At 41.2% G+C, this 22,061-nt stretch overlaps 3 protein-coding genes and 1 long non-coding RNA gene across 4 annotated transcripts; 3 read left to right on the top strand and 1 right to left on the bottom strand.

The window, feature by feature from the left end:
• Positions 1 to 3,541: 3,541 nt before the first annotated feature.
• On the top strand, positions 3,542 to 8,750 carry LOC117832538 (kelch-like protein 11). Its single transcript, XM_034711709.1, has 2 exons — positions 3,542 to 4,148; positions 5,566 to 8,750. Exons 1-2 carry the CDS (start codon positions 3,589 to 3,591, stop codon positions 7,148 to 7,150), a joined length of 2,145 nt encoding a protein of 714 aa, XP_034567600.1. The 5' UTR covers positions 3,542 to 3,588; the 3' UTR covers positions 7,151 to 8,750.
• Positions 8,751 to 10,358: 1,608 nt separating this feature from the next.
• On the top strand, positions 10,359 to 15,044 carry LOC117831935 (cytosolic 5'-nucleotidase 3-like). Its single transcript, XM_034710844.1, has 9 exons — positions 10,359 to 10,509; positions 10,941 to 11,039; positions 12,413 to 12,482; positions 12,594 to 12,640; positions 13,604 to 13,689; positions 13,776 to 13,865; positions 13,967 to 14,129; positions 14,213 to 14,413; positions 14,535 to 15,044. Exons 1-9 carry the CDS (start codon positions 10,507 to 10,509, stop codon positions 14,643 to 14,645), a joined length of 870 nt encoding a protein of 289 aa, XP_034566735.1. The 5' UTR covers positions 10,359 to 10,506; the 3' UTR covers positions 14,646 to 15,044.
• Positions 15,045 to 15,429: 385 nt separating this feature from the next.
• Positions 15,430 to 20,837, bottom strand: fkbp10a (FKBP prolyl isomerase 10a). The gene is made up of 10 exons (XM_034710843.1): positions 20,519 to 20,837; positions 19,717 to 19,862; positions 19,439 to 19,628; positions 19,200 to 19,345; positions 17,489 to 17,678; positions 17,263 to 17,408; positions 16,989 to 17,178; positions 16,634 to 16,776; positions 16,374 to 16,537; positions 15,430 to 16,261 (listed from the first exon to the last, which is right to left on the bottom strand). The coding sequence occupies exons 1-10, from the start codon at positions 20,713 to 20,715 to the stop codon at positions 16,076 to 16,078; spliced, it is 1,698 nt and encodes a 565-aa protein (XP_034566734.1). The 5' UTR covers positions 20,716 to 20,837; the 3' UTR covers positions 15,430 to 16,075.
• LOC117831937 lies at positions 20,162 to 21,244 on the top strand. Its single transcript, XR_004635108.1, has 2 exons — positions 20,162 to 20,402; positions 20,510 to 21,244. It is a non-coding gene; the product is annotated as an uncharacterized LOC117831937 (long non-coding RNA).
• Positions 21,245 to 22,061: the final 817 nt, after the last annotated feature.

A 22,061-nucleotide genomic window follows, 5' to 3' on the forward strand; every position in this document is an offset into this window, starting at 1 on the left:
GTTGACCCTTCTTTTTCAAGACCTCTGCAATTCTCCCTGGCATGCTGTCAATCAACTTCTGGACCAAATCCTGACTGATGGCAGTCCATTCTTGCATAATCAATGCTTGGAGTTTGTCAGAATTTGTGGGTTTTTGATTGTCAACCCGCCTCTTGAGGATTGACCACAAGTTCTCAATGGGATTAAGATCTGGGGAGTTTCCTGGCCAAGGGCCCAAAATCTTAATGTTTTGTTCCCCGAGCCATTTAGTTATGACTTTTGCTTTATGGCAAGGTGCTCCATCATGCTGGAAAAGGCATTCTTCATCACCAAACTGCCCTTGGATGGTTGGGAGAAGTTGCTCTCGGAGGACGTTCTGGTACCATTCTTTATTCATGGCTGTGTTTTTAGGCAAGATTGTGAGAGAGCCCACTCCCTTGACCGAAAAGCAACCCCACACATGAATGGTCTCAGGATGCTTCACTGTTGGCAAGAGACAGGACTGATGGTAGCGCTCACCTCGTCTTCTCCGAACAAGCCTTCCTCCAGATGCCCCAAACAATCGGAAAGGGGATTCATCAGAGAAAATGACTTTACCCCAGTCCTCAGCAGTCCAGTCCCTGTACCTTCTGCAGGATATCAGTCTGTCCCTGATGTTTTTACTGGAGAGAAGTGGCTTCTTTGCTGCCCTCCTTGACATCAGGCCTTCCTCCAAAAGTCTTCGCCTCACTGTGCATGCAGATGCACTCACACCTGCCTGCTGCCATTCCTGAGCAAGCTCTGCACTGGTGGTGGCCCGATCCCGCAGCTGTAACACCTTCAGGAGACGGTCTTGGCGCTTGCTGGACTTTCTTGGGCGCCCTGGAGCCTGTTTGGCAACAATTGAACCTCTCTCCTTGAAGTTCTTGATTAATTCGATAGACGGTTGACTGAGGTGCAATCTTACTCGCTGCTATAAACTTCCCTGTTAGGCCCTTTTTGTGCAATGCAATGATGGCTGCACGTGTTTCCTTGCAGGTAACCATGGCTAACAGATGAGGGACAATGGTGTCATGCACCATCTTCCTTTTAAAGTGTCCAGTCACTCAATCATGACAGATTGATCGCCAGCCTTGTCCTCATCAACACCCACACCTGTGTTAATGTGTGTGACACCTGTGTGTCATTGAAATTATGTTAGCTGGTCCTTTTGTGGCAGGGCTGAAATGCATCGGAAATGTGTTTTTGGTGATAAAGTTAATTTTCAAGGCAAAGAGGGACTTTGCAATTAATTGCAGTTGAGCTGATCACTCCTCATAACATTCTTGAGTACATGCAAATTGCCATTATAAAAACTGAAGCAGCAGACTTTGTGAAAATTAATAGTTGTGTCATTCTCAAAACTTTTGGCCATGACTGTACACATATAATCTCTTCAGGCTGACTCTCCAGCTGTTCTATAGTAAATGCAAATATGATTCAAACACAGTTAATTCTCCACTGTGCAAAACATTATAAAAACGACTCATCTGATATCCACTGCTATCACACAGTCTTTACAGTGGGGTGTGATGTTGAGTGACCACTTGTCTCAGGTGTGGACGGTCCGACCATGCCTGTCAGTGCAAGTTCCTCATGTGCAGAGATCAGCAAAGGGAACTGCAACCGACGTCATCGACGTGGTCACGCCTTTCATCCACTGCGCAAGTCAGAGCTTGTGTCTGGTTAGCAAACTGAAGTCGGTTTCTCATTCGTAGTTTAGCATTTTAATCCATTTAGCGCACTGAACTGTGGGAAATGGGGTAAAAAGAAGAACGGTGAAATTTAAGAAGACTACAAATTGTGTCCTCTGCAAAATAAAAGCACAGCAATTCTGGATTTTCACGTTCTTATGATATATATTTCGATATTAATTTAACCCTCCTGTTGTGTCAAATTGACCCTTTTTAAAGTCTATTTAAGGCAATATATGCCTTCCAAACCTGCTAAATGCAGCATAAAAATCTGCATGTGACAGAAGAGGTGTCGTGTTAATTTATCAACATCACTTCATAAAAATAACAACTTTAAAATAAAATAATGAAACAAAAATATGTCACGTAAAACTATTGTATTTATATTAAGGGCTTTATGTACATTAAAAATAATTTAACATGGATTTTAATTAAAGAAAAGAGAGTTATCCTCATTGGACCATGATCTGTGAGAATTAAAAAACACCAATGGACCAAATCTTGATTTAAATGGTTAGTAATGGATTTAAAAATGAGTGTAGCTGGATTTTTTGGGGTTCTGACACTTTTGGATAATTGAATATGCCCCGGGTCAAATTGACCCAGGAACATTTCTGCTGTTCCAGAGAAACGAACATGACAGAATCAGAATCAGAATCAGAATCAGCTTTATTGGCCAGGTATGCTTGAACACACAAGGAATTTGACTTTGGAAAACTGTGCTCTCTTTGTTCAAGGCATAAGAATAAGACATACAAATAAAAATAAACATATAAATATATATATATATATATATATAATAACAATAACAATAACATTAGCTATAAATACAAAAGAACAACAAATAGCTATGACTAATATGTACAGACAAAAATAATATGATAATAGTGCAGTGGTGAGTAGCAGAGGTAGTTTTTACATTAAAAAAATAGTAGTTAAAGGCACTATGAGGAGTTTTTCACCAGCTGAGAAACAGACTTAAACCAACAACAACACTGATACCTTCTCTGTTGTCATTTTTAATGCCTTAAACCACCCAGAGGGGGTAGGTGTTAGACCACATGATTGACATTTGGCTTTAGAAACATCAATTTTTGGCTGTTTTCATGGCAAATAATCACATTGATTGATAAATCTGGCTGTTAAAAGACAGCAGGGTGAGGTTTTTGTTGAAAATGCTACATTTGCATGTACAGAACAAGAGATAAGAGGTATCACTTTGTCCACAATGGGGCACCAAAACTGATATAAATCAAAAGTTCCTCACAGCAGCTTTAAATAATAAAATAAATAAAAATATGTGAATTCTGCTGGAGGGTTAAGTGATAATGTAAAATGAGCTGGATCTAGCTTTTACAACCCAGACGAAAAAACAATCACAGGTGTTGTGGAACAGTAATGGGTGATTTTAAAAGTAAACTTAAGACTTACCTTTTTAATCTAGCTTTTAATTTGGAGTAGTTTATTTTAGACCTGGACTGCATTATTATTATTATTATTTTTATTATTATTTTTACTATTTCTATTATTTTGATCATTATTATCTAAACCATTGTTTTAACATGTATTTATTTATCTTATCTTATTTATTTTGTGTTCATCTGATCTCTACCTTATTTCTATTTTTTATCATGTCTTTTATAATTTTACCATTGCTGTTGTTTTCTGACTGTCTGTTACTCTGAAGCACTTTGGGCTACATGTTTTTATGTATGAAAGGTGCTATATAAATACAGTTGAGTTGAGGTGAGTTAATGGTTTTAATGTTGCAGTTAAAATGTACATTTGGCGATTTAAGACGACTCCCTAATCTAGACATGTGGCCCCTTTAAGACGCTGGTATTAAACTACGAATACGAAACGCACTTCACTGTGGCTCTCTGTTTTGACTCCATGTATGTGTGGCTGCGTATGTCGCCTCCTTTCCTCCACTAGTTTACTTCATTTTCCATCACTGCGCACGTCCTCCAGCGCTGGCAGCAGAATGGCAGCGGCGGCTCCCAACCCGGAGGACTCCTCCAGAAGCAGCGGCAGCGGCAGCAGCAGCGGCACGGGGACACCCAGCGCCCTCGCAGGAGACGGGGACGCGGAAGAGACGGAGGACTTCACCTCCTCCTCGCACTGCTCGGAGCTCTCTCGGCGGCAGAACGAGCAGAGGAAACAGGGCTTGTTCTGCGACGTGACGCTGGCCTTCAGCAGCGGGGTGGCGACCGGGAGCGTCCAGAGCTGTGAGTTCTCAGCCCACAGGTCTGTCCTGGCTGCAGCCACCGATTATTTCACCCCACTGCTGGGAGGACAGTTTTCTGAGTCCCTGTCCGGACGGGTGGAGATGAAGGAATGGAGCTCTGAGCTGGGGCCCGACCCAGACACGGTGGAGAGTGTCATCCAGTACATGTACACGGGAGAAATACGTGTTAGTACCTGCAATGTGCATGAAGTGCTGGAGCTAGCTGACAGGTATGGTCTGATTTCTGTCACAGTTCTGTGTGTGTGTGTGTGTGTGTGTGTGTGAAGAGACTTTGACTGTCAGAGCATGAGGCCTTCAGTGCATGCTCTGTAATTGTTGTTTTGGTGTTCTACTTGCAGAAAAACGAGCCTGCCCTTCTTTTGTCATCTCTTCATGCAACTACAACATCTGTACAAAAGTCTTACACACTCACACTCTACTTAGTATTATACCTGATATATTAATATGGCTCTGTTTGTTGCTGTGAAGCCTCAACAGAATAAGAATACATTCAAAAGGCTGTCAATCTTAAAAAATGCTGTAGACTAGTTTGCAGTTTCCCCTTCAACAGTTGTTTGTATAGATGTTGACAGTTTTTGTTGCTCATGCCATGTTGAGACTATATTGCTCTTTTTCCAGGAATTTTGAAGAGATGAAAAAATGAGAACTGTGATGTTGAAAAGATGTGACGACATGTAATGAAATCATTCCTGATTTATTTAACATTTAAACATTCTTCAGCCACTGCAGCCTGCCCTTCTTTTGTCAAAAAACAGTAGTCTACTTCAGGGGTTCTCAAAGTGTGGGTCAGGACCCCCTGAGGGGTCGCAAAACAGGTCCTGAGATGTCTCCCAGAATGTTTATTTTTTTAATTATCTAAAAATAGTACATTTGGCCCATTATAGTAAAAAAATATCAACAAAAATAGTTGCTTAACTTGAAATAAAACCCTGAAAGTAGAAAATATAATGAGTTTTCTTCCTTTCTTTCTTTAAATGACTCCTAAGTTTAGGGTTAGTGAACAGTTAAAGCTCCTGGGAGGAACTTTCTGTTTGTGTTGACTTGTGGTGCCCCCCTGTGCACTGTGATCTTACTTATTTTGTCCTGTACATGTGTAAATTATATTATCTCCTCCTGCTTTCAACTAACAGTCAACTATTTTACTCATTAAGAATATTTACTGCAGAAAAAGGGTTTTTCGTGGCATGCTGTCCATCACCTCATCTGACACCTACCCTCTCACAGCGATTCAGGCTTTAAAATAACAAAACAGAAATGATCAATACCTTTTCTAAGAATCTTGTTTGCTTTTCTAGGTCATAAAGAGGCATCACTGTTCATTTCAGTCCATTTCATGACCACTCAAAAACTCCTCACAGGAGCTTTAATTATCAAAAGCATCAGTAGCAGCAGGTTAATTCATAACGGCACAGGAAACACAGACACATGCTCATATAGGAAGGGGCATTTTCTGCAGACAAGCTAAATGAAGCCACATTAAATCACTTTGAGGGACAGTGGGGGTCACAAGACTTTGGCGCCAATATTTTGGGGGTTGCAGGCTGATAAAGTTTGGGAACCCCTAACATGAACTTCTCATTCTCTCTGACACCATGCACTTTGTTTTGTCTCTCTCCTCCATATTAGATTCCTCCTGTTGCAGCTGAAGGATTTCTGTGGCGAGTTCCTCAAGAAGAAGCTCAGCCTGACCAACTGTGTGGCGGTGCACAGTCTAGCCCACATGTACACTTTGGACCAACTGGCTCTACGTGCCGCCGACATGATCCGCCGCAACTTCCATAAAGTCATCCAGGACGAGGAGTTTTACACTCTGCCCTTCCACCTGGTGCGTGACTGGCTGTCTGATGCAGAGATCACAGTGGATTCTGAGGAGGTTCTATTTGAGGCCGTGGTAAAATGGGTGCAGAAGAACCCAGAGGAGCGGGGCCGCTACTTTGAAGAGCTCTTTCGCCTGCTGAGGTTGCCCCAAATCAAGCCCACCTACCTGACCAGGGTGGTAAAGAATGAGCGTCTTGTGTCTGCAAACGAGGCCTGTCTCCGGCTGGTGTCAGAGGCAGTGGAGGGCCATGCAATACGCTTTGAGAACCTCAAGTCAGCTGATATGGAGTTCTGGTCTTCACACATGGCCTCCTTTCAGCCTCGCTTTGGCCAAAACATGGACGTGATCATGGTAGTTGGGGGTGTGTCCGAGGGAGGAGACTACCTGAGTGAGTGTGTGGGCTACTTTATATACGAGGACAGATGGGTCAACCTGCCACACATCCACAACCACCTGGACGGCCACGCCATCGCTGCCACTGAGTCCCACGTCTACGTAGCTGGCTCAATGGAACCAGGCTTTGCAAAGACAGTTGAACGTTACAATCCTAACCGCAACACCTGGGAGCAGGTGAGCAACCTGACCACACGCAAGCACTCCTTTGGACTCACCTGCATTAAGGATATACTTTATAGCATCGGTGGCCATGGGAACTTCAGTCCAGGTTTCAAAGATGTCAGTGTGTATGAGCCTGAGCAGGACAAGTGGCACAATCTGGAATCTGCCCCCAAAATTCTGCGGGATGTGAAGGCAGTGAGTGTGGAGGACCGATACGTGTACGTCACGGCACGCACGCCCGTGGACACAGACAATGAGGATGGACTGAAGACAGTGACCACACGCTATGACACAGAGAGCCGTCAATGGCAAGATGTGGACTCCCTGCCTCTTATTGATAACTACTGTATCTTCCAGATGGCTGTGGCCTCCACTAACTTCTACCACACAGCTTCTTGTTGCCCCAAGAGCTACACAGTGCGGGATGAGGTGGCCAAGCAAAAGATCAGCGTGCGCATCTCAGATGAGATCCTGGAGAGCCTGCCGCCAGAGGTTACCAGCATCGAGGGCGCTGCTATCTGCCACTTCGATGAGGACGTCTTCATCATCGGAGGCTGGAAGAACAGCGACGACGTGGACAAGCAGTACCGCAAAGAGGCCTACCGGTACTGCGCTGAGAGGAAACGATGGATGCTGCTGCCTCCCATGCCTCAGCCTCGCTGCCGAGCCACCGCCTGCCACGTCCGCATCCCCTACCGATTCCTGTACGGCTGCCAGCGTTATCCCATGCCCCAGAACCTGGCCCGTCAGCGAGACCGCATGCAGCAGATGCAGCAGCTTCACCGGCGCACGCTCACCCTGCGCCGGCAGCTCCAGTCGCAGATAGAATGCTGAGCGAGATGGGGCCGCTCCAAGGAACTATGCTCATCAGTTCGAGGACATTCCATTCCAAGATGCAGACATCTTCATCAGCTCCTCCATTCATACATAGCACACTGCAGCAGGTCTTGAGTTGCTCCCATTCAGGATTTTATCAAACTGAACTCTGTGCCATCAGCTCCCATGCTGTGTTGTGTTAACTGCTGATTTGTTGAAAACCATGAAATGTGACGGCAGGCCTGGTCTGCTTGGAGAGATACGGCGAATGTAAACATGTGAATAAGAGTGTTATATAGCAGCCAACAACTAAATATTCTTGTCAAATATGTTGGTGTAGATTCTGTTTATCTGTTTGTACATAAATAATAATATGAAGCTGTATATGTAAACATTTATATGGATATTTTACATTCCTTTATGTATGCCTGTCCTGCAGAGGCAATGTGACATTACTAGCTGCATTCCAACATTCAACCCAGCTCGCTTAAATGAAGTCTTATTTCATTGTAACACTGTGACAATCTCTTCATGCAACTACAACATCTGTACAAAAGTCTTACACACTCACACTCTACTTAATATTATACCTGATATATTAATATGGCTCTGTTTGTTGCTGTGAAGCCTCAACAAAATAAGAATACATTCAAAAGGCTGTCAATCTTAAAAATACTGTAGACTAGTTTGCAGTTTCCTTTAACAGTTGTTTGTGATAAATATAGATGTTGACAGTTTTTGTTGCTCATGCCATGTTGAGACTATAGTGTTCTTTTTCCAGGAATTTTGAAGAGATGAAAAAATGAGAACTGTGATGTTGAAAAGATGTGATGACATGTAATGAAATCATTCCTGATTTATTTAACATTTAAACATTCTTCAGCCACTGCATTAAGCACCAATCATACGCAGTGGCTCAATCATTCCTTTTCTTTTGCACTTTGGCAGTCTATTGCTCAGTGTGTTCCCTTACAAGCAAGAAAAATACAAGATGTGAGTTTAGAGGTGTGTATGATTTATGTTGAGCAGAGCTCTATATCTGCACTTTTTTAACACCAAATGATTTGTAGAAAGGAAGTATTTAATTTGCCTCTGCACTTTGCTTATTTCATATCAGACAAGGTGATTGTATTTTGGAAATGTTCTGTTCTAGCCAGCGAACAGCAAGATGAAAGATTTTATCATTATTTGCAGAGTTGTCTCCAAAGTTAATTGTTTATTAAAGCCTTGTATTATCGCACTTCCCTTCCATCTGGGTGTACATTTGGAGATCTGCTTTGTTGTTCTGTGCTCTCCTTTCACCATTCAACAACACCTAGAAGTAAGATGAGATGAAAGGAACCAAACTTAAAGGCAAAGGATTGTTATATGAATGTGTTGTGACTGACATTCAGAAATTCCCACTGTACTTGCATCTATCACAGAAAAAAAGGTTATAGAGAAAATAAATGATATTCATTTCCCCTTTGTGACCAACGTTAATAGCACTGCGAACATCAAGTGGATAAGCTATGTAAATTGCTTTGCATGTGATAGTCTGACCTTGTATCCTAATATTGGATGTAAGCTAATGAAATGCTAATATCATCACTTGCAATTAAAGTTGTTTTGTAATTCAGCTGCTTGTGCGCACAGTGAATGCTTTATTGTTTTGCCTGCTTTTCCGGTTTGTTCTTTAAGTCTTGATGTAACATTTAATAATTAAGAAAGTTGTGTTGAATTGCTTCAGCTGTTATTTCAGAAGCAACAAAGTTAAAATGTAATAACTTAACGCAAAGCATGGTACACACTTTTAAAATCTCAGTCGTATTTACTTAAAGCTGCTGTTGGTAGTCACAGAGTAAACATCAGTTCAGAGAGATGGACTTCAAATGTCAACACTATCCCTCCCAAACAGATTTCCTCTTAGCCCCCCAACACAGATCGGCATGTGCAGTCATGATAGTGCCGGACTCGTAACCAATCAGAGGACGTAGTAGGGGCCACCCCTTAACCAATCAGGACAGAGGATTGGAGATTAGTTATGATTGGTCCGTCATAACGGGAACAAGGGGAATAATAACATTGCTTGACACAAAGGCATTGGAAAACACAGATATTTCGCAATAGTCTCACATTACTCCACTTACCGATGAGTACCAATCATAGACTTTAAATAAAAATGGACAGCGTTGCTCCGCCTCTTCCCGTTGTACGGTTCTGAAGCCAAAAAATCCCGCTCCTGGGCGCCGCCATTGTGCAGCCAGAACCTGCGAAGTCACTGTAACGAGCTCTGCCCTACAGCGTAGCGTCATAAGACGCTGTGTGTCCTTTGAAGTTTCCCTCTACGGCGGCTGTGAATGAAAGGAAACCCGGAAGTAAAGCCCCATTTTTTAAACTCGAATAACTAACGAAAAATAAACTTTTCAGGAAAAAGAGGCCTTGGACACAAAACAGTCAAATAGTAACTACATATCACCACAGCATACAGATGTGAGAAACATCCGTACATGGTGTATTTATTTTTTAAAGTTTGACTGCTCCCCAATTCAAATGAATGGGGAGATGGATTTTTTTACCTATACTGCAGCCAGCCACCAGGGGGCAGACACTCTCCTGAAAGCTTCACTTCCAGCCGAGCGAGATGCACCCCTGCTATCAATGGGCAATATGACCTTTTTTCCAAACCCAGCAGAAAAAAAGTAACGAAGAAGAAAGTTGTGTTAATTGCTTCAGCTATTATATCAGAAGCCACAAAGTTAAATTTTAGTGGTAACTTGTTGCAAAGTATGGTACGCACTGTTAAAATCTCAGACCTATTTACTTAAGAGTTTAAATCACTGTTTTCTTGTTATTTTTTTACAGTTAACATTTATTCATCAGCTTTATAAAGAGCTGTTTTGGTCTGTATTATGTAATACACTGGGTCCCACAGAGAAAGCCTGGGATAGAGAGGATGGGAACCTTTCATCAGTGCCTGTGAGAGGGGAAGAGTACATACCGTCCCACCTCAAGTTATACAAGAAGTAGTGCTGCATTCACGTGTTATTGACATGCTCGTACTTCTGACAAACACAGACTAAAATAATAAATACACTAAATATCTCCACTTAACCAAAGCTTGTGTAGGTAGTTTTTAGTTTTTTGATATTGATGCCACATTACAGCATCTATGAATGTCACTTTCTTCCACTTTGTTTCTCGTTTAAGTACAATCTTTTTAAAAAAAACGACACTTTTGAGAGTACCCTGAAGGCAGCGGAACCGCTGTAGCTAACAGATGATTCTGTTGCGATCATAGCAACAGTCCATGTGAAAGGAGACTGACCACCGACCACTAATGATACAACCTCTGTCAAGATAACCTCAACAGAGCAGCTACTTTATTCAAGAAGATGGTAAAATATTACTGCAAATGTTTAAAGAGAGAGCTAACACCAACTAACTTGCATACAAGCTAGCTAACACCATAGACAGTAACACACTTAGCATAGATAGCTTAGCCGCATAGGTTACCATTGTAGTGTGGTTATGTTATTTTCTAAAGTGGTATTAAACGAATGTCTCTATCTTATATATGCATGTCTTTTATATTATAGCACAATACTCAGATTTAGGTTATAGATTCAGCGTCACTCCTGCATAAAGATACACAGGAAACGCCAGCTAGCTAAAGAAGGAGTGTCATTAGCTAACCACCCTTGCAGACAACAAGAACATGCCTTCATGTTGTAGACTTTAAATGTGTTCAACGTGACATAATGTGTGTAATACTGCTTCTTGTTAGACCCATAACACGTCTCATTGTTGCACACATTGTACTGCTCAGATTCCAGAGTTGTCCAACCCGTCTGTGTGCATGAGGGACCCCCAGAGGGTCCAGGAGATCCTCGAGTCCATGGTGAAGGCTGGCTCCAACACCGTGCAGGTATGATATCACCAGTGGTGGACAAAGTACACAGCTTCAGTTCTTAAGTCAAAGTAAAGATACTCCAGGTCAAATATTACTCCAATACAAGTGAAAGTTGCTCTGTCAAATTATTACTTGAGTTAAAGCTGCTGTGAGGAACTTTCGATTTATATTCATTTTGGCGCCCCATTGTGGACAAAGTGATACCTCTTATCTCTTGTTCTGTACATGCAAAAGTAGTGTTTTCAACAAAAACCTCACCCTGTTGTTTTTTAACAACCAGATTTATCACTCAATCTGATTATTTGCCATGAAAACAGCCGAAAAAGGATGTTTCTAAAGCCAAATGTCAATCATGTGGTCTGACATCTACCCCCTCTGAGTGGTTTAAGGCATTCAAAATGACAACAGAGAAGGTATCAGTGTTGTTGTTTAAGGTTTTGTTTGCTTTTGAAGGTCATAAAGAGGCATCAGTGTTGGTTTCAGTCTGTTTCTCAGCTGGTGAGAAACTCCTCATAGTGCCTTTAAAGCACTGAAGTACTTGCTTTTAAAAATACTGAAGTATTCAAAGCACTTCTTAAAAAATCTCAAAACATTATATTTTCACAATACATAAATGCAGTCAAGAACGTATAGGAGTACATTATTTTACATTATGTTTATTCAGAAAAAAATACTTGAAATCTCTAAAAACTATACCATGGAATAAAAACAGACACTAAGTTAGTCCAAGCACAGACAACTTAGTTTGAAATGTTCATCTGGAATGAAGCATGTTACGTAGTTCAACACCCTTTCTCAGGTTTGACAGTGAATTTTTGTATGCTTGAGCAGAGTGGGAAACAGGGAGAACTTTTCAAACAATAGGTATCATTCTTCATTTCAAAAAACTCTAACACGGGCTGAAGATATGACCATGGGTGCTCAGGTGGAAAATTATAGCCATCATTACCACCTCTAAATGAACGGCCTGATCTGAGTGATATCTGCTCTGTGTTTGCTCCACGTTAAACTGTGGAGACGCACGATATAAAGGTACGGTTAAACCACTGAGACAAACAGAACTACACAAACACATTTTACTGTCTTTGGGATCAGATTTCAGAAAAGAGAAGGAAATTCATGAGCTGACTTCAAAGCTAAAGTAGTAGCTAGAGCATTGATAGAAATGTAGTGGAGTAAAAAGTACAATAATTGTCTTTTAAATGTAGTGGAGTAAAAGTAATAAGTTTCCTCAAAAAATTATACTCAAGTAAATTTACTTTGTTACTGTCCACCACTGGATATCACATCCAGATCTACGACTGGTTTAAATGTGTTTATCCTACATATGTGCCGTACAGTGATCACAATTTAATACTGTTTTTTTATTTTCTGTATTTTTCTTCCAGGTGATCTCAGACTTTGACATGACCCTCACAAGATTTGCATACAATGGGAAAAGGTGTCCTACTTGTCACAGTAAGTACACTGACTTTAAAGCTACACTTTAGGGTAGCCCATATGTGAAGGTTGGTTTTGGTGGATGTATTTTTGTGGATGTATCATTTTGTCCATGTCTTGTTTTTGCAGACATTCTTGACAACAGCAAACTCATCTCCAATGAGTGCAAGGAAAAGGTGAGAATGTTATATATTATAACCTTTATTATAACCTTTATTATAACCTTTGTTTAAACTTGAGAATTCACTGAGGTTGCCCTCATTTACAGTGAGATCAAGGGACACAAGACAAACACATTTACACAACAAAATACCAATTGCAAGGTAAAAACAGAGGATGTTTCACAAATGCAAAAGAAATGATAAAAATGGAGAAAATCCCATAAAATACATGATAAAGGTATACATTCACTTAAAATAGTTGTAGAATGATGCACATTGATTTGTGATCGTGGTTTTGAATTGTAAATTGGAAGGCTACTGATCTTTACATCATTTTGAAGTTGTTCCAAGATCAGGAGCACTATAGGAAAAGCAGGGGTTCTGTTGGTAGGACGCCTGGCATCAATTAACTTTAAACATACATCTTGTTTAATATTCACATCAAAGCCACAGCTAAAACATCACATTGTATTTGTACTGCACTTTAGACTTTTGAAGTGAACTACATATGTGTATTATTTATTCAACTGGGAAAAATGAGTCCAGATTTCTATTAGTTGAGTCTCTTTTTAATCTAAAAGTATTCAACCTACAATCTATATTTTTGAGTCATTCATTCAACAATTAATTTTGTCTTTACTCATTTCTTTTGTCTGTCTGACCTCTAGTGGCCAGTAAGCATAACAACAGGAAAACATCAACAATAACAAAAACACATCAGATGACTGACTGAGTAATATGCAGAAATGTGAAGCCTCTTTGTTCCACTCCTGCTCTTGGTTAGGCATTATTTGGGACTCACATTTAATTGTTTAAGTGATTTCTGGAATTTTTACTCTCACAAACCTTTGACAGAAATATTTCATCACTGATGTGTACCCTTATTATTTCACTCTGAAACTCTGATTAAATATTGTAATAATATCATCTTTAAGTTTAATTTTGTAAATCTTTTGGTTGTGTTTCTGTTCATGTCAGCTGAAGGAGCTTCTCAACACATATTACCCCATAGAGATCGACTCTTCAAGGTCAATAGACGAAAAGCTGCCCCTCATGGTGGAGTGGTGAGTACACCAGCACAGCTTATCTCATAATTATAATTTTCCACTCTACTGTGTTTATAAATCTGTTCTCTGCCTAAACCTTAAAGGTGGACTAAAGCCCATGAAATCCTGGTTCAGCAGGAGATTAAGAAAGACATGCTGGCCACAGCGGTGCGGGAGTCTGAGGCCATGCTGAGGTCAGAAAACCTGCTCCATAAGGAGACCTGAAATCTGTCTGATAGTTTACATGTTAGAGAACGTTGTTCAAATGTGGTTAATTGCAATTTATTTTCAACAGGGAGGGCTACCCGCTCTTCTTTAACCACCTGCATGAGCACAGCATCCCTCTGCTCATCTTCTCTGCTGGAATTGGAGACATCTTAGAAGAGGTTATTCGCCAGGCTGGGGTCTTCCACTCCAACGTCAAAGTGTTCTCCAACTACATGGATTTTGATGAAACTGTGAGTAGCTGCATCAAAAGCTATGATTTGATTTCACACATCAGGGACTGAAATAAAGGGTTTCACTTGATCTGCTGGTACAGGGAGTATTAAAGGCTTTCAAAGGAGAGCTGATCCACATCTACAACAAAAGGGAAGGAGCACTGCTGAACACCGGCCACTTTCAAGAGCTGCGGACGCGGCCTAACGTGCTGTTGATGGGAGACTCTCTGGGAGATCTGACCATGGCTGATGGGGTCCAGGACATGGAAAACATCCTCAAGATTGGCTTTCTAAATGACAAGGTAAACTTTAAGAACATGCTCCATGTTGACTGTAGGGATTCAAGACAATATGTGACACCTGAATGTTACAAATCAAACAGTGACATCTTTAATTCTCTCACTTCTCTGTTTTTTCTCTCAGGTGGAGGAGAGGAAGCAGTCTTACTTGGACTCGTATGATATTGTGCTGATAAAAGATGAGTCCTTGGAAGTCCCTAATGCTGTACTTCTCTACCTCACTGGGAATAAGTGAACTGAGAAAACCCCGAGCCAGTTGGTATTTGACACTCCGGTGCCGTCAGCTCAGGAGGGCCCGTTGAAGGCTCATCGCCACCCGTCTAAGATCGGCTCATGATACTTTGACAGTCATCCGTCACATTCACCGCGTCTCCCACTTTAAGATTTTGTCCTTTCGCCTTCCTCTTGGTTCTGTGGTTAAAACTGCTGTTGGACTGTGTGATTGAGGCCATGAGCAGCATGTAACGTTTGTGTGTTTTATTGTTTGGGGAAGATGGGTTTTGTGTAGTTTTGGTCTTCACATAGGAAGTAATGATAAAGGGAAAGAAAATGGCAGCACGCGTCAACATTCGGTATGAAACTGATTTCCAGCCTCTAACAATAAAACTTTTTTAAAGCGAATATTAAACCAACATTTTAAATGTGTGTTTTATTATTGTGTCACGTCGTCCACCTTCTGCTCACATTTTCTAACAGGTGGATGTTTTGTGGAACCATAGTTTTTAAATGTAACACAAATATTTTGTGGTCAAACAGGATGAATGTCATAAGATAACATAAAAAAACAGAAGTCTTTTGAAGCATGAGAAAAGTCGATGGCATGATGAAACTAAAAGCTACCTCAAAGTGTCACAGTATCACATACTAACAGATGTCAGAGTGTTCCTCTACATGAGATCCTTGTCTTTGTCATATTTTGGTTGTGAGAACGGTTCATTCAGGAGTCTTCTTTCTTTCTGCACGGGACATCTAGAAACCCTACAAACTTCATCTCAAGGGATATTTTCACATGTCATGTATTAACTTTGTGCCATGTCACTCCTTTATTTGTCATCTCTTCCCAACACATTACCTCTTCATGTGTCCCAGCTTTTCTGGAATAAAAAGTGGTTCCTTATGTTTGGATGTTTTTATGGATTTAGCATCATTCAAGTAAAAAACACTGAATCACAAAACACTCATTTACAGCAACATGTCTTCACAGAGCACACAGGGTTTTCATTCATATTACACAACATACTTTCACTATGATGTTAGATTTTCTGTCACTTTACACACTTGTCTTTATCAGATATACTGTACAATCAGTGGTTTCTTTATTTTTAGGGGGCAGTTGTTCACACTGATTTAATTAAGGGGATAATTCTAAGAGGACGGCCCAGCCTGGATGTTTTCTAAGAGTAGCTCAACACCCATAAATAAGCTTCTTTAAGAGAGTAACTTTCCCTTTCTCTTCCTGTCACATTTTAAAACACCCGTTTCCTGTGCACAACACACTGACCGCCCACACAGATGTGGTTCAGCTCCACTTAAAAGAGTGTTAAGTTGGCCTTCATCTGAACAGAAACAACAAATCTTTATCAGAATACAGCTAAACAAACAGACTCAGCCCACCTGGGGATGTCCGGCTCTTACCATCTCTTCAGAAGTGGAAAAGTCCTTCTCTTATAACTCATCTCTTGTCACTTGTTCAGGCTCACTTTCCTCAGCTTTCAGTTCATCTTCTACAATCTTCCCATCTTTATTTCTGTCCTGGTTACTGAACATGTCCTCAATGATGGTGTCCGCATTGAACCCAGGTCGAAGACGTCCCCTGCCTTCCTTAACTTGGAGCATGATGAAAGCTGAAAACTGGAGAGAACAGTGATGGGATATGTTTGTTAGAATTTCACCATCTTATATTTGTACTTTTTGTCTTTAACATAAACTTCAGGCCTGGATAATGACTGGTTTGTACACTCACCTCCTCTAGAGGGACCTCTTTGTCACCGTTGAGGTCCATAGCAGGAAAGAGGAGGTCAGGGCCGTCATCTAGCCACACAAACATGTAGCCCTCAGGTACCCCCTTCTGCAGCTCCACCAGCTCCAGCTCAAAGAAGAGCACTGCACTCCTGGGAACTTCTCCCGCTGAAACACCAACAAAGAGGGAAAAAAATCATGATTCATTTCAGGGTAGAAAGATATTGAGTGCAGAGAGTGATTTCAGCAGATCCACAGACTGACCTCCATTTTCACCGTGTCCCCAGTGTGGTGGGACTATCACCTCTCTCCTCTCGCCTACACACATGCCACTCAAACCTTCCTGCAGACCTGAGATCACCGTGTTTTCGCCCAGAGTTGTGATGGAAGGCGAGTCGCTCTGGTCCCTGGAAATGTAGGAATAACCTGTGACTCATCTTAAACACAGTTCAATGCATCAAAACTTCAAGCCATGCTGTTGTATGTGCTCTTGACTAAATGTTGAAGTATTTGCAGTTCAAAGCCCATTGAAATGTGCAAGCAATGATTACATGCATGAACCAGGAGGAGGAGAGGAGGAGGATGCAGTGTAGCTGAGTGAACAGCAGAGGGTGCTCACGAGGAGTACAGCAGGGTGCCATCCATCAAGGAGCAATTATAGCGATACTGGATCAAATCGTCAGCTTCACTGGTCTGGCTACATTCCTGAGGCTTGTGGGTAACTGTGATCTTGACTGGGTCTTTGGGGTTGTGGAAGTCAATGACGTGGATGTCAAAAACCAGCACAGCAGAGCCAGGAATGAGGTCTCCTACAGCAGGATAGAGAGACAGAACAAACAGTGATATAAACAGAAACTTAACACTCTGTTAGTGCATACTCATCCAGGACTTACCGACCCCGTCTTCACCGTACGCCATGTGAGGAGGGACAGTGATCCTCCTCTTCTCCCCAATACACAGCCCTTCCAGAGCTTTGTCTATCCCCCGGATCACATATCCCATCCCGATGTATGTGTTATAGGTGCTATTCCGCTGGTAGCTGTGAGAAGAGGCTTATTAGATCAAAATTCTGCTGAGATGTTTTTGTTGTATAAGAAAGGAGAGAGGTAGAGAGTTCACCTGGAGTCAAAGGCTGTGCCGTCCTGGAAGGTGCCGTTGTAGTGGTAGCGGATGTAATCTCCAGTCACTGTCCTGCGGGTGCAGCCTTCAGGCACCTCCTTCACTTCCACAATCAGATCGTCCTTAGGGTTGAACATGTCCACCATCAGCACCTCGAACACCAGCGTGGCCTGGGGAGGGACCAGAGTGCCTGTGGAGAGAAAAAGAAGAGTGACTTTCTAGACTATATATACACACACTTTACCTCATTTTGGACCACTTTCAAGCATACTCTGACTTTTGTAACTGGTCTCATACCTCCCAGGCAGACCTCTTTATAGGAGTTTCAAAAGAGCTGCCTTTTCCATTACACTGTGGTGACATGTAGCAATACAGTGACCTGATTCAGGAGGCCAATAAGATGAAAGCCGGAAGCAGTAGAGGAACCATCTTTAAACCATTTTCAGGCTGCATGGTGCAAATTTGCTGGCAAGTTTATTGTCAGATCATACTGAAATAAAGTGAAACCAATTGTTGCCTGTAGTTCGCTTTTTTGCACAAACAGTAAATTAAAGGGATATTTCAGTTTTTTTGAAGTGGGGTTGTTTGAGTTGTATTGCACCAGTACTCCTGCTAGCCACAATGAGAAAATTCCCAGATGATCGGCAGGCAAGCTAGGCTACAATTTTCTGCAGATGTGGACACCTCTTTCGTGTAATTTAGCTAAATAATAATAATAATTCATAGAATTTATTTAGCGCTTTTCTAAGTACTCAAAGTCGCTTTACATAAGGTGAAACTAAAAAATAAAACATATAAATAAAACAAAACCGGGACAGAGGTGGGGCAGGGGGAGAGGTCATGTGTTGTAAGCTTTTTGGAACAGGTAGGTCTTGAGGTGGTTTTTAAATATGAGGAGAGAGTCAGAGTTGCAGATGTGTGGAAGAAGAGAGTTCCAGAGAGTGAGGGCAGCGATGGCAAAGGCTCTGTCCCCCAAGGTGTGGTGCTTGGACTTGGTGATAGGGGACAGGAGGTTGGCATCTGATGATCTGAGGCGGCGAGATGGGTAGTGGCGTTTGAGGAGGTCGGTCAGGTAAGAGGGGGCGAGGTTATTGAGGGCTTTGTAGGTGATGAGGAGGATCTTGAAGTGGATTAAAGTGAAGTGGATTAAAGTGGCTAAAGTTGAGAACATATGGTCCAGGCACTCATCACAGTGCAATTAAATGCTCTACTAGAAAAAATTGCAGCTCTTGACTTTGCCAAGAGAAACCCCCTTTGTTTTGGCACTATTTTCAGACGCACCTTGCAGACCTGTGTTCTTCCGCTGCATGAACACGGATACACGCACATCAGCTGTTTGGAATTGTCTGCACTTTTAGGAACCTGCCGGTCATCTGGGAATTTTCTCATTAAAGGGGAAGAGCTCACCAGCACTCATTGAGGCTAGCAGGAGTACTAGTGCAATGTAACTCAATTTAAGTTCAGCTGCCACACTTACTGAAGACTTCATATACAGTCTCTGGTTCTTGAAAGTTATGTGAGGATACTAATGTAACTCTGACACTTCACAGAGTGAATCCAGATCAATCCCATTAGAGCATAAATGAGTCTAAAACCTGAAACATGTATCTGTAGTTTGTTACTATAAACTGAAATGAATCACTTCCTTTAAAAGGTTACACTTTGGTTTGTTAGGTTGTCAAACATTCACTGTTATGTATAACATAATTACCATATCCGCTCTCTCCGTATGCCAGAAAGGGTGGAACAATGATGATCCTCCTCTCCCCCACACACATGCCCAGCAGACCCTCGTCCATGCCTTTGATGAGGTCACCCTGTCCCAGGTAGGTGTCATAGGTCACATTCCTCGAATAACTGAAACGAAGACAAACGAAAGTTCTTTCAACTGTAACATGTTAACACCTGACCTCTGACCCTGCAGCAGCAGTAACCTGCCCGCAGCCTCACCTGGAGTCAAATGCTTCACCTGACAGCAGGGTGCCGTTATAGTGGTAACGAATGTAATCAGAGGCCACAGCAGAGCGGTTGCAGCTTGCAGGTTTGCTGAGAGTGCGGGTCTGGACCTTGTCCTCTTCGTTCCAGACGTCCAGCAGCAGAACATCGTACACTAACACAGCATCAGGAGGGATTACACCACCTGTCAGAGAATATCAGAGATCATAAATAAACCAGCACTGATGATGTATCCATCACTTTGCTGCTGAGACATTATACATGTTTCTAACCTGTTCCAACGCTCCCGTACGCCAGGTGTGGGGGGATTGTGATCCGCCTGTGTTCATTTACACACATGCCCAGAAGACCTCGGTCCATCCCCATGATGAGTCTGCCCAGACCCACCTGGCTGATGAAGGCTTTTCCTCGGTCATGACTGCAGAGAGTGAAAGATGGAGGGAGGGGGTTAAGAGAAGGAGAGTGATGCAGAGGTTAAAAAGTTATCAAAAGTTAAAGTAGTCTAATAAAAGGTTTTTAAAAATCAGCATTAAATATTCAATCCTCAGCTCTAAGGTCTCCCTTAGTTTAATATGAGTCACTATTTTATTTTAATTATTTATTTAGAAAACAATTCATTTACAATACCACTCTTTCAAAGAAAAACTTAAATATTTTGTATTTAAAATATATTTATATTAAATCACTGATCATTCTAACCTTTGTACTTTTGAAAATTAAATAAGACAAGGTGATTAGGATGGACACGTCTGCAGTTATCACAGCTGAAGTAAATTAACTGTGAGTCTGAAACATTACACAATGTGTTTGCAGGAGTCTCATACTTTCTATGCATTTAATCATTGCACTAAACAACTCTGCTGTTTGGAGACTTTGGAGATGTAGTTTGCATCATCTCAAACTGCAGCAGGACTTTTATTCCTTCAGAAGGTTAATGTTACTAAACGCTGGTTTACATGTGAGTTTTGATTTCTCAGCTCATCCATTATTCAAAGAAGCTACCACTCCTGTCCAAAGACTTTTAATAAGTATATCTAAACTGACATTACATGATGTGTTTGGCAGTAACCTCACCTGGAGTCAAACTTCTTCCCGTCAGTATGGAAGCTCCCGTTAAAGTGATATCTGATAAAATCTTCAGTCTGAACTTCTCGAGGACAAACTCTTGGGATGTCGTACCGATCCACAACCACATCCTCCATGGGCCCGGGGCTGCTTCTCACACAGACTGCATGGAGGAAAAAGAGGACTGAAGTGACTCTTGGATCCATTTGGAAAAGTTGCAAATAAGTGCGGAAGTTCGCTGCGCAGAGATCCCGTCTGCCAGCGGGGAGATGCGGCTGGAGTGAAGGGAGAAGGACGGCATCAAGTTCTGGACAGAGTAGCACTGTCAAACATACAGGGATAAGATCATTCACTTCCGCTTAGAGCTACAAAATAATTACCATATAAATAACTTAGAAGAGGAAAGCCAAATGTGTTCAACAGGATGCAATATCAACCTGAGAAAAATGACTCCTCTGTTTGTTCTCCTCAGTGCACTTTGCATGAATGTTAAATCTACAGAGACTGATAAAGAACCAATGTGATATTGATCTGACAGCAGATTTATTTTTATTTTTACAAACTAATAGCTACTTAGTGGCAAATGAAAAATGAGCTGTTTCTTTAAAACTGTGTCCCTCTTTAGTTTCCATTTTTGAAAATTAAAACTGCCTTTCTAAATGTTTAACATGTAACAGAGACTTTTATGTAACTAAACATATTGATAAAATCTGGCTTTTATGAAGGGACTAACAATTGTATTACTTAAATGTTTTTATTGGTTTTAATGTTGTTTATTATTTTATGAATTCTAATTATTATTTATTATTTATCTACTCAATGTTATTGATATTTTTAGCCTTTATTTTATCTTCAACTCTTATCCTTAACCTTTTTTATTTATTAATTTGAAATGTTCATATTCTAAATGTTAATTTGATGCTTTGACTTATTTTAATTACACATATTGTATTGTTGTTGGTGTGCATTCGTCTCTGTTTTAAAATCCAATTTATGTTTTTTAATATGTCTTGCCATTATTTTATTTCTGCTTATTTCTTGTTTAAAATCGCTGTAAAGCAATTTGAATTGCATTTGATTTTTATGAAAGGTGATATATATACATAAAAAAGTCTTGATTGATTGATTGATTGATTGATTGATTGATTGGTGTCAAAACTAGAAAATATTATAAGATTTTTAATTAATAAATTCAGGGAAATAAAGAGGATCAAATGATTTTTTTTCAATCACTATAGGTCATAATTAATAAGGTTAATCAGGATAATCTTTACTTTCTAAAAACGGTAGGTCTGGAACTAGAATTGATCGTTTCAATGCAATGTGATTAATTTATTTTGTGAAAACCTGTGCATTTACTTAGGGCTTTTATTTTTTATACAAAATTACACTATTTCCGGCGTTGTGCTGTCTCTTTGTATCCCACTTACCGTACGCTTCGGGTCATGTACTCAGCAGTGGGAGGAGTGGCCCCTGGGCCCCCACCCACTTTTAATGGAATTCTGCAAACGTGTAATGCCTGGCTCAGAGGCCCGACCCTCTGACTTCACTC

Source organism: Notolabrus celidotus, chromosome 20 (assembly GCF_009762535.1).
Source record: "Notolabrus celidotus isolate fNotCel1 chromosome 20, fNotCel1.pri, whole genome shotgun sequence".
NCBI lineage: Eukaryota > Metazoa > Chordata > Actinopteri > Labriformes > Labridae > Notolabrus > Notolabrus celidotus.

Bases quoted from the DNA above. Each gene is read 5' to 3' on its own strand.
- LOC117832538 (XM_034711709.1), top strand. From the start codon at position 3,589: ATGTGTGGCTGCGTATGTCGCCTCCTTTCCTCCACTAGTTTACTTCAT. The intron at 4,149-5,565 runs GTATGGTCTGAT...CCTCCATATTAG, and splicing joins GTGCTGGAGCTAGCTGACAG to ATTCCTCCTGTTGCAGCTGA.
- fkbp10a (XM_034710843.1), bottom strand. From the start codon at position 20,715: ATGGATCCAAGAGTCACTTCAGTCCTCTTTTTCCTCCATGCAGTCTGT. The intron at 19,863-20,518 runs GTGAGGTTACTG...CACTCTCTGCAG, and splicing joins GGGAAGAAGTTTGACTCCAG to TCATGACCGAGGAAAAGCCT. The intron at 19,629-19,716 runs GTTAGAAACATG...ATTCTCTGACAG, and splicing joins GTACGGGAGCGTTGGAACAG to GTGGTGTAATCCCTCCTGAT.
- LOC117831935 (XM_034710844.1), top strand. The intron at 12,483-12,593 runs GTAAGTACACTG...TTGTTTTTGCAG, and splicing joins AAGGTGTCCTACTTGTCACA to ACATTCTTGACAACAGCAAA. The intron at 14,414-14,534 runs GTAAACTTTAAG...TTTTTCTCTCAG, and splicing joins TTGGCTTTCTAAATGACAAG to GTGGAGGAGAGGAAGCAGTC.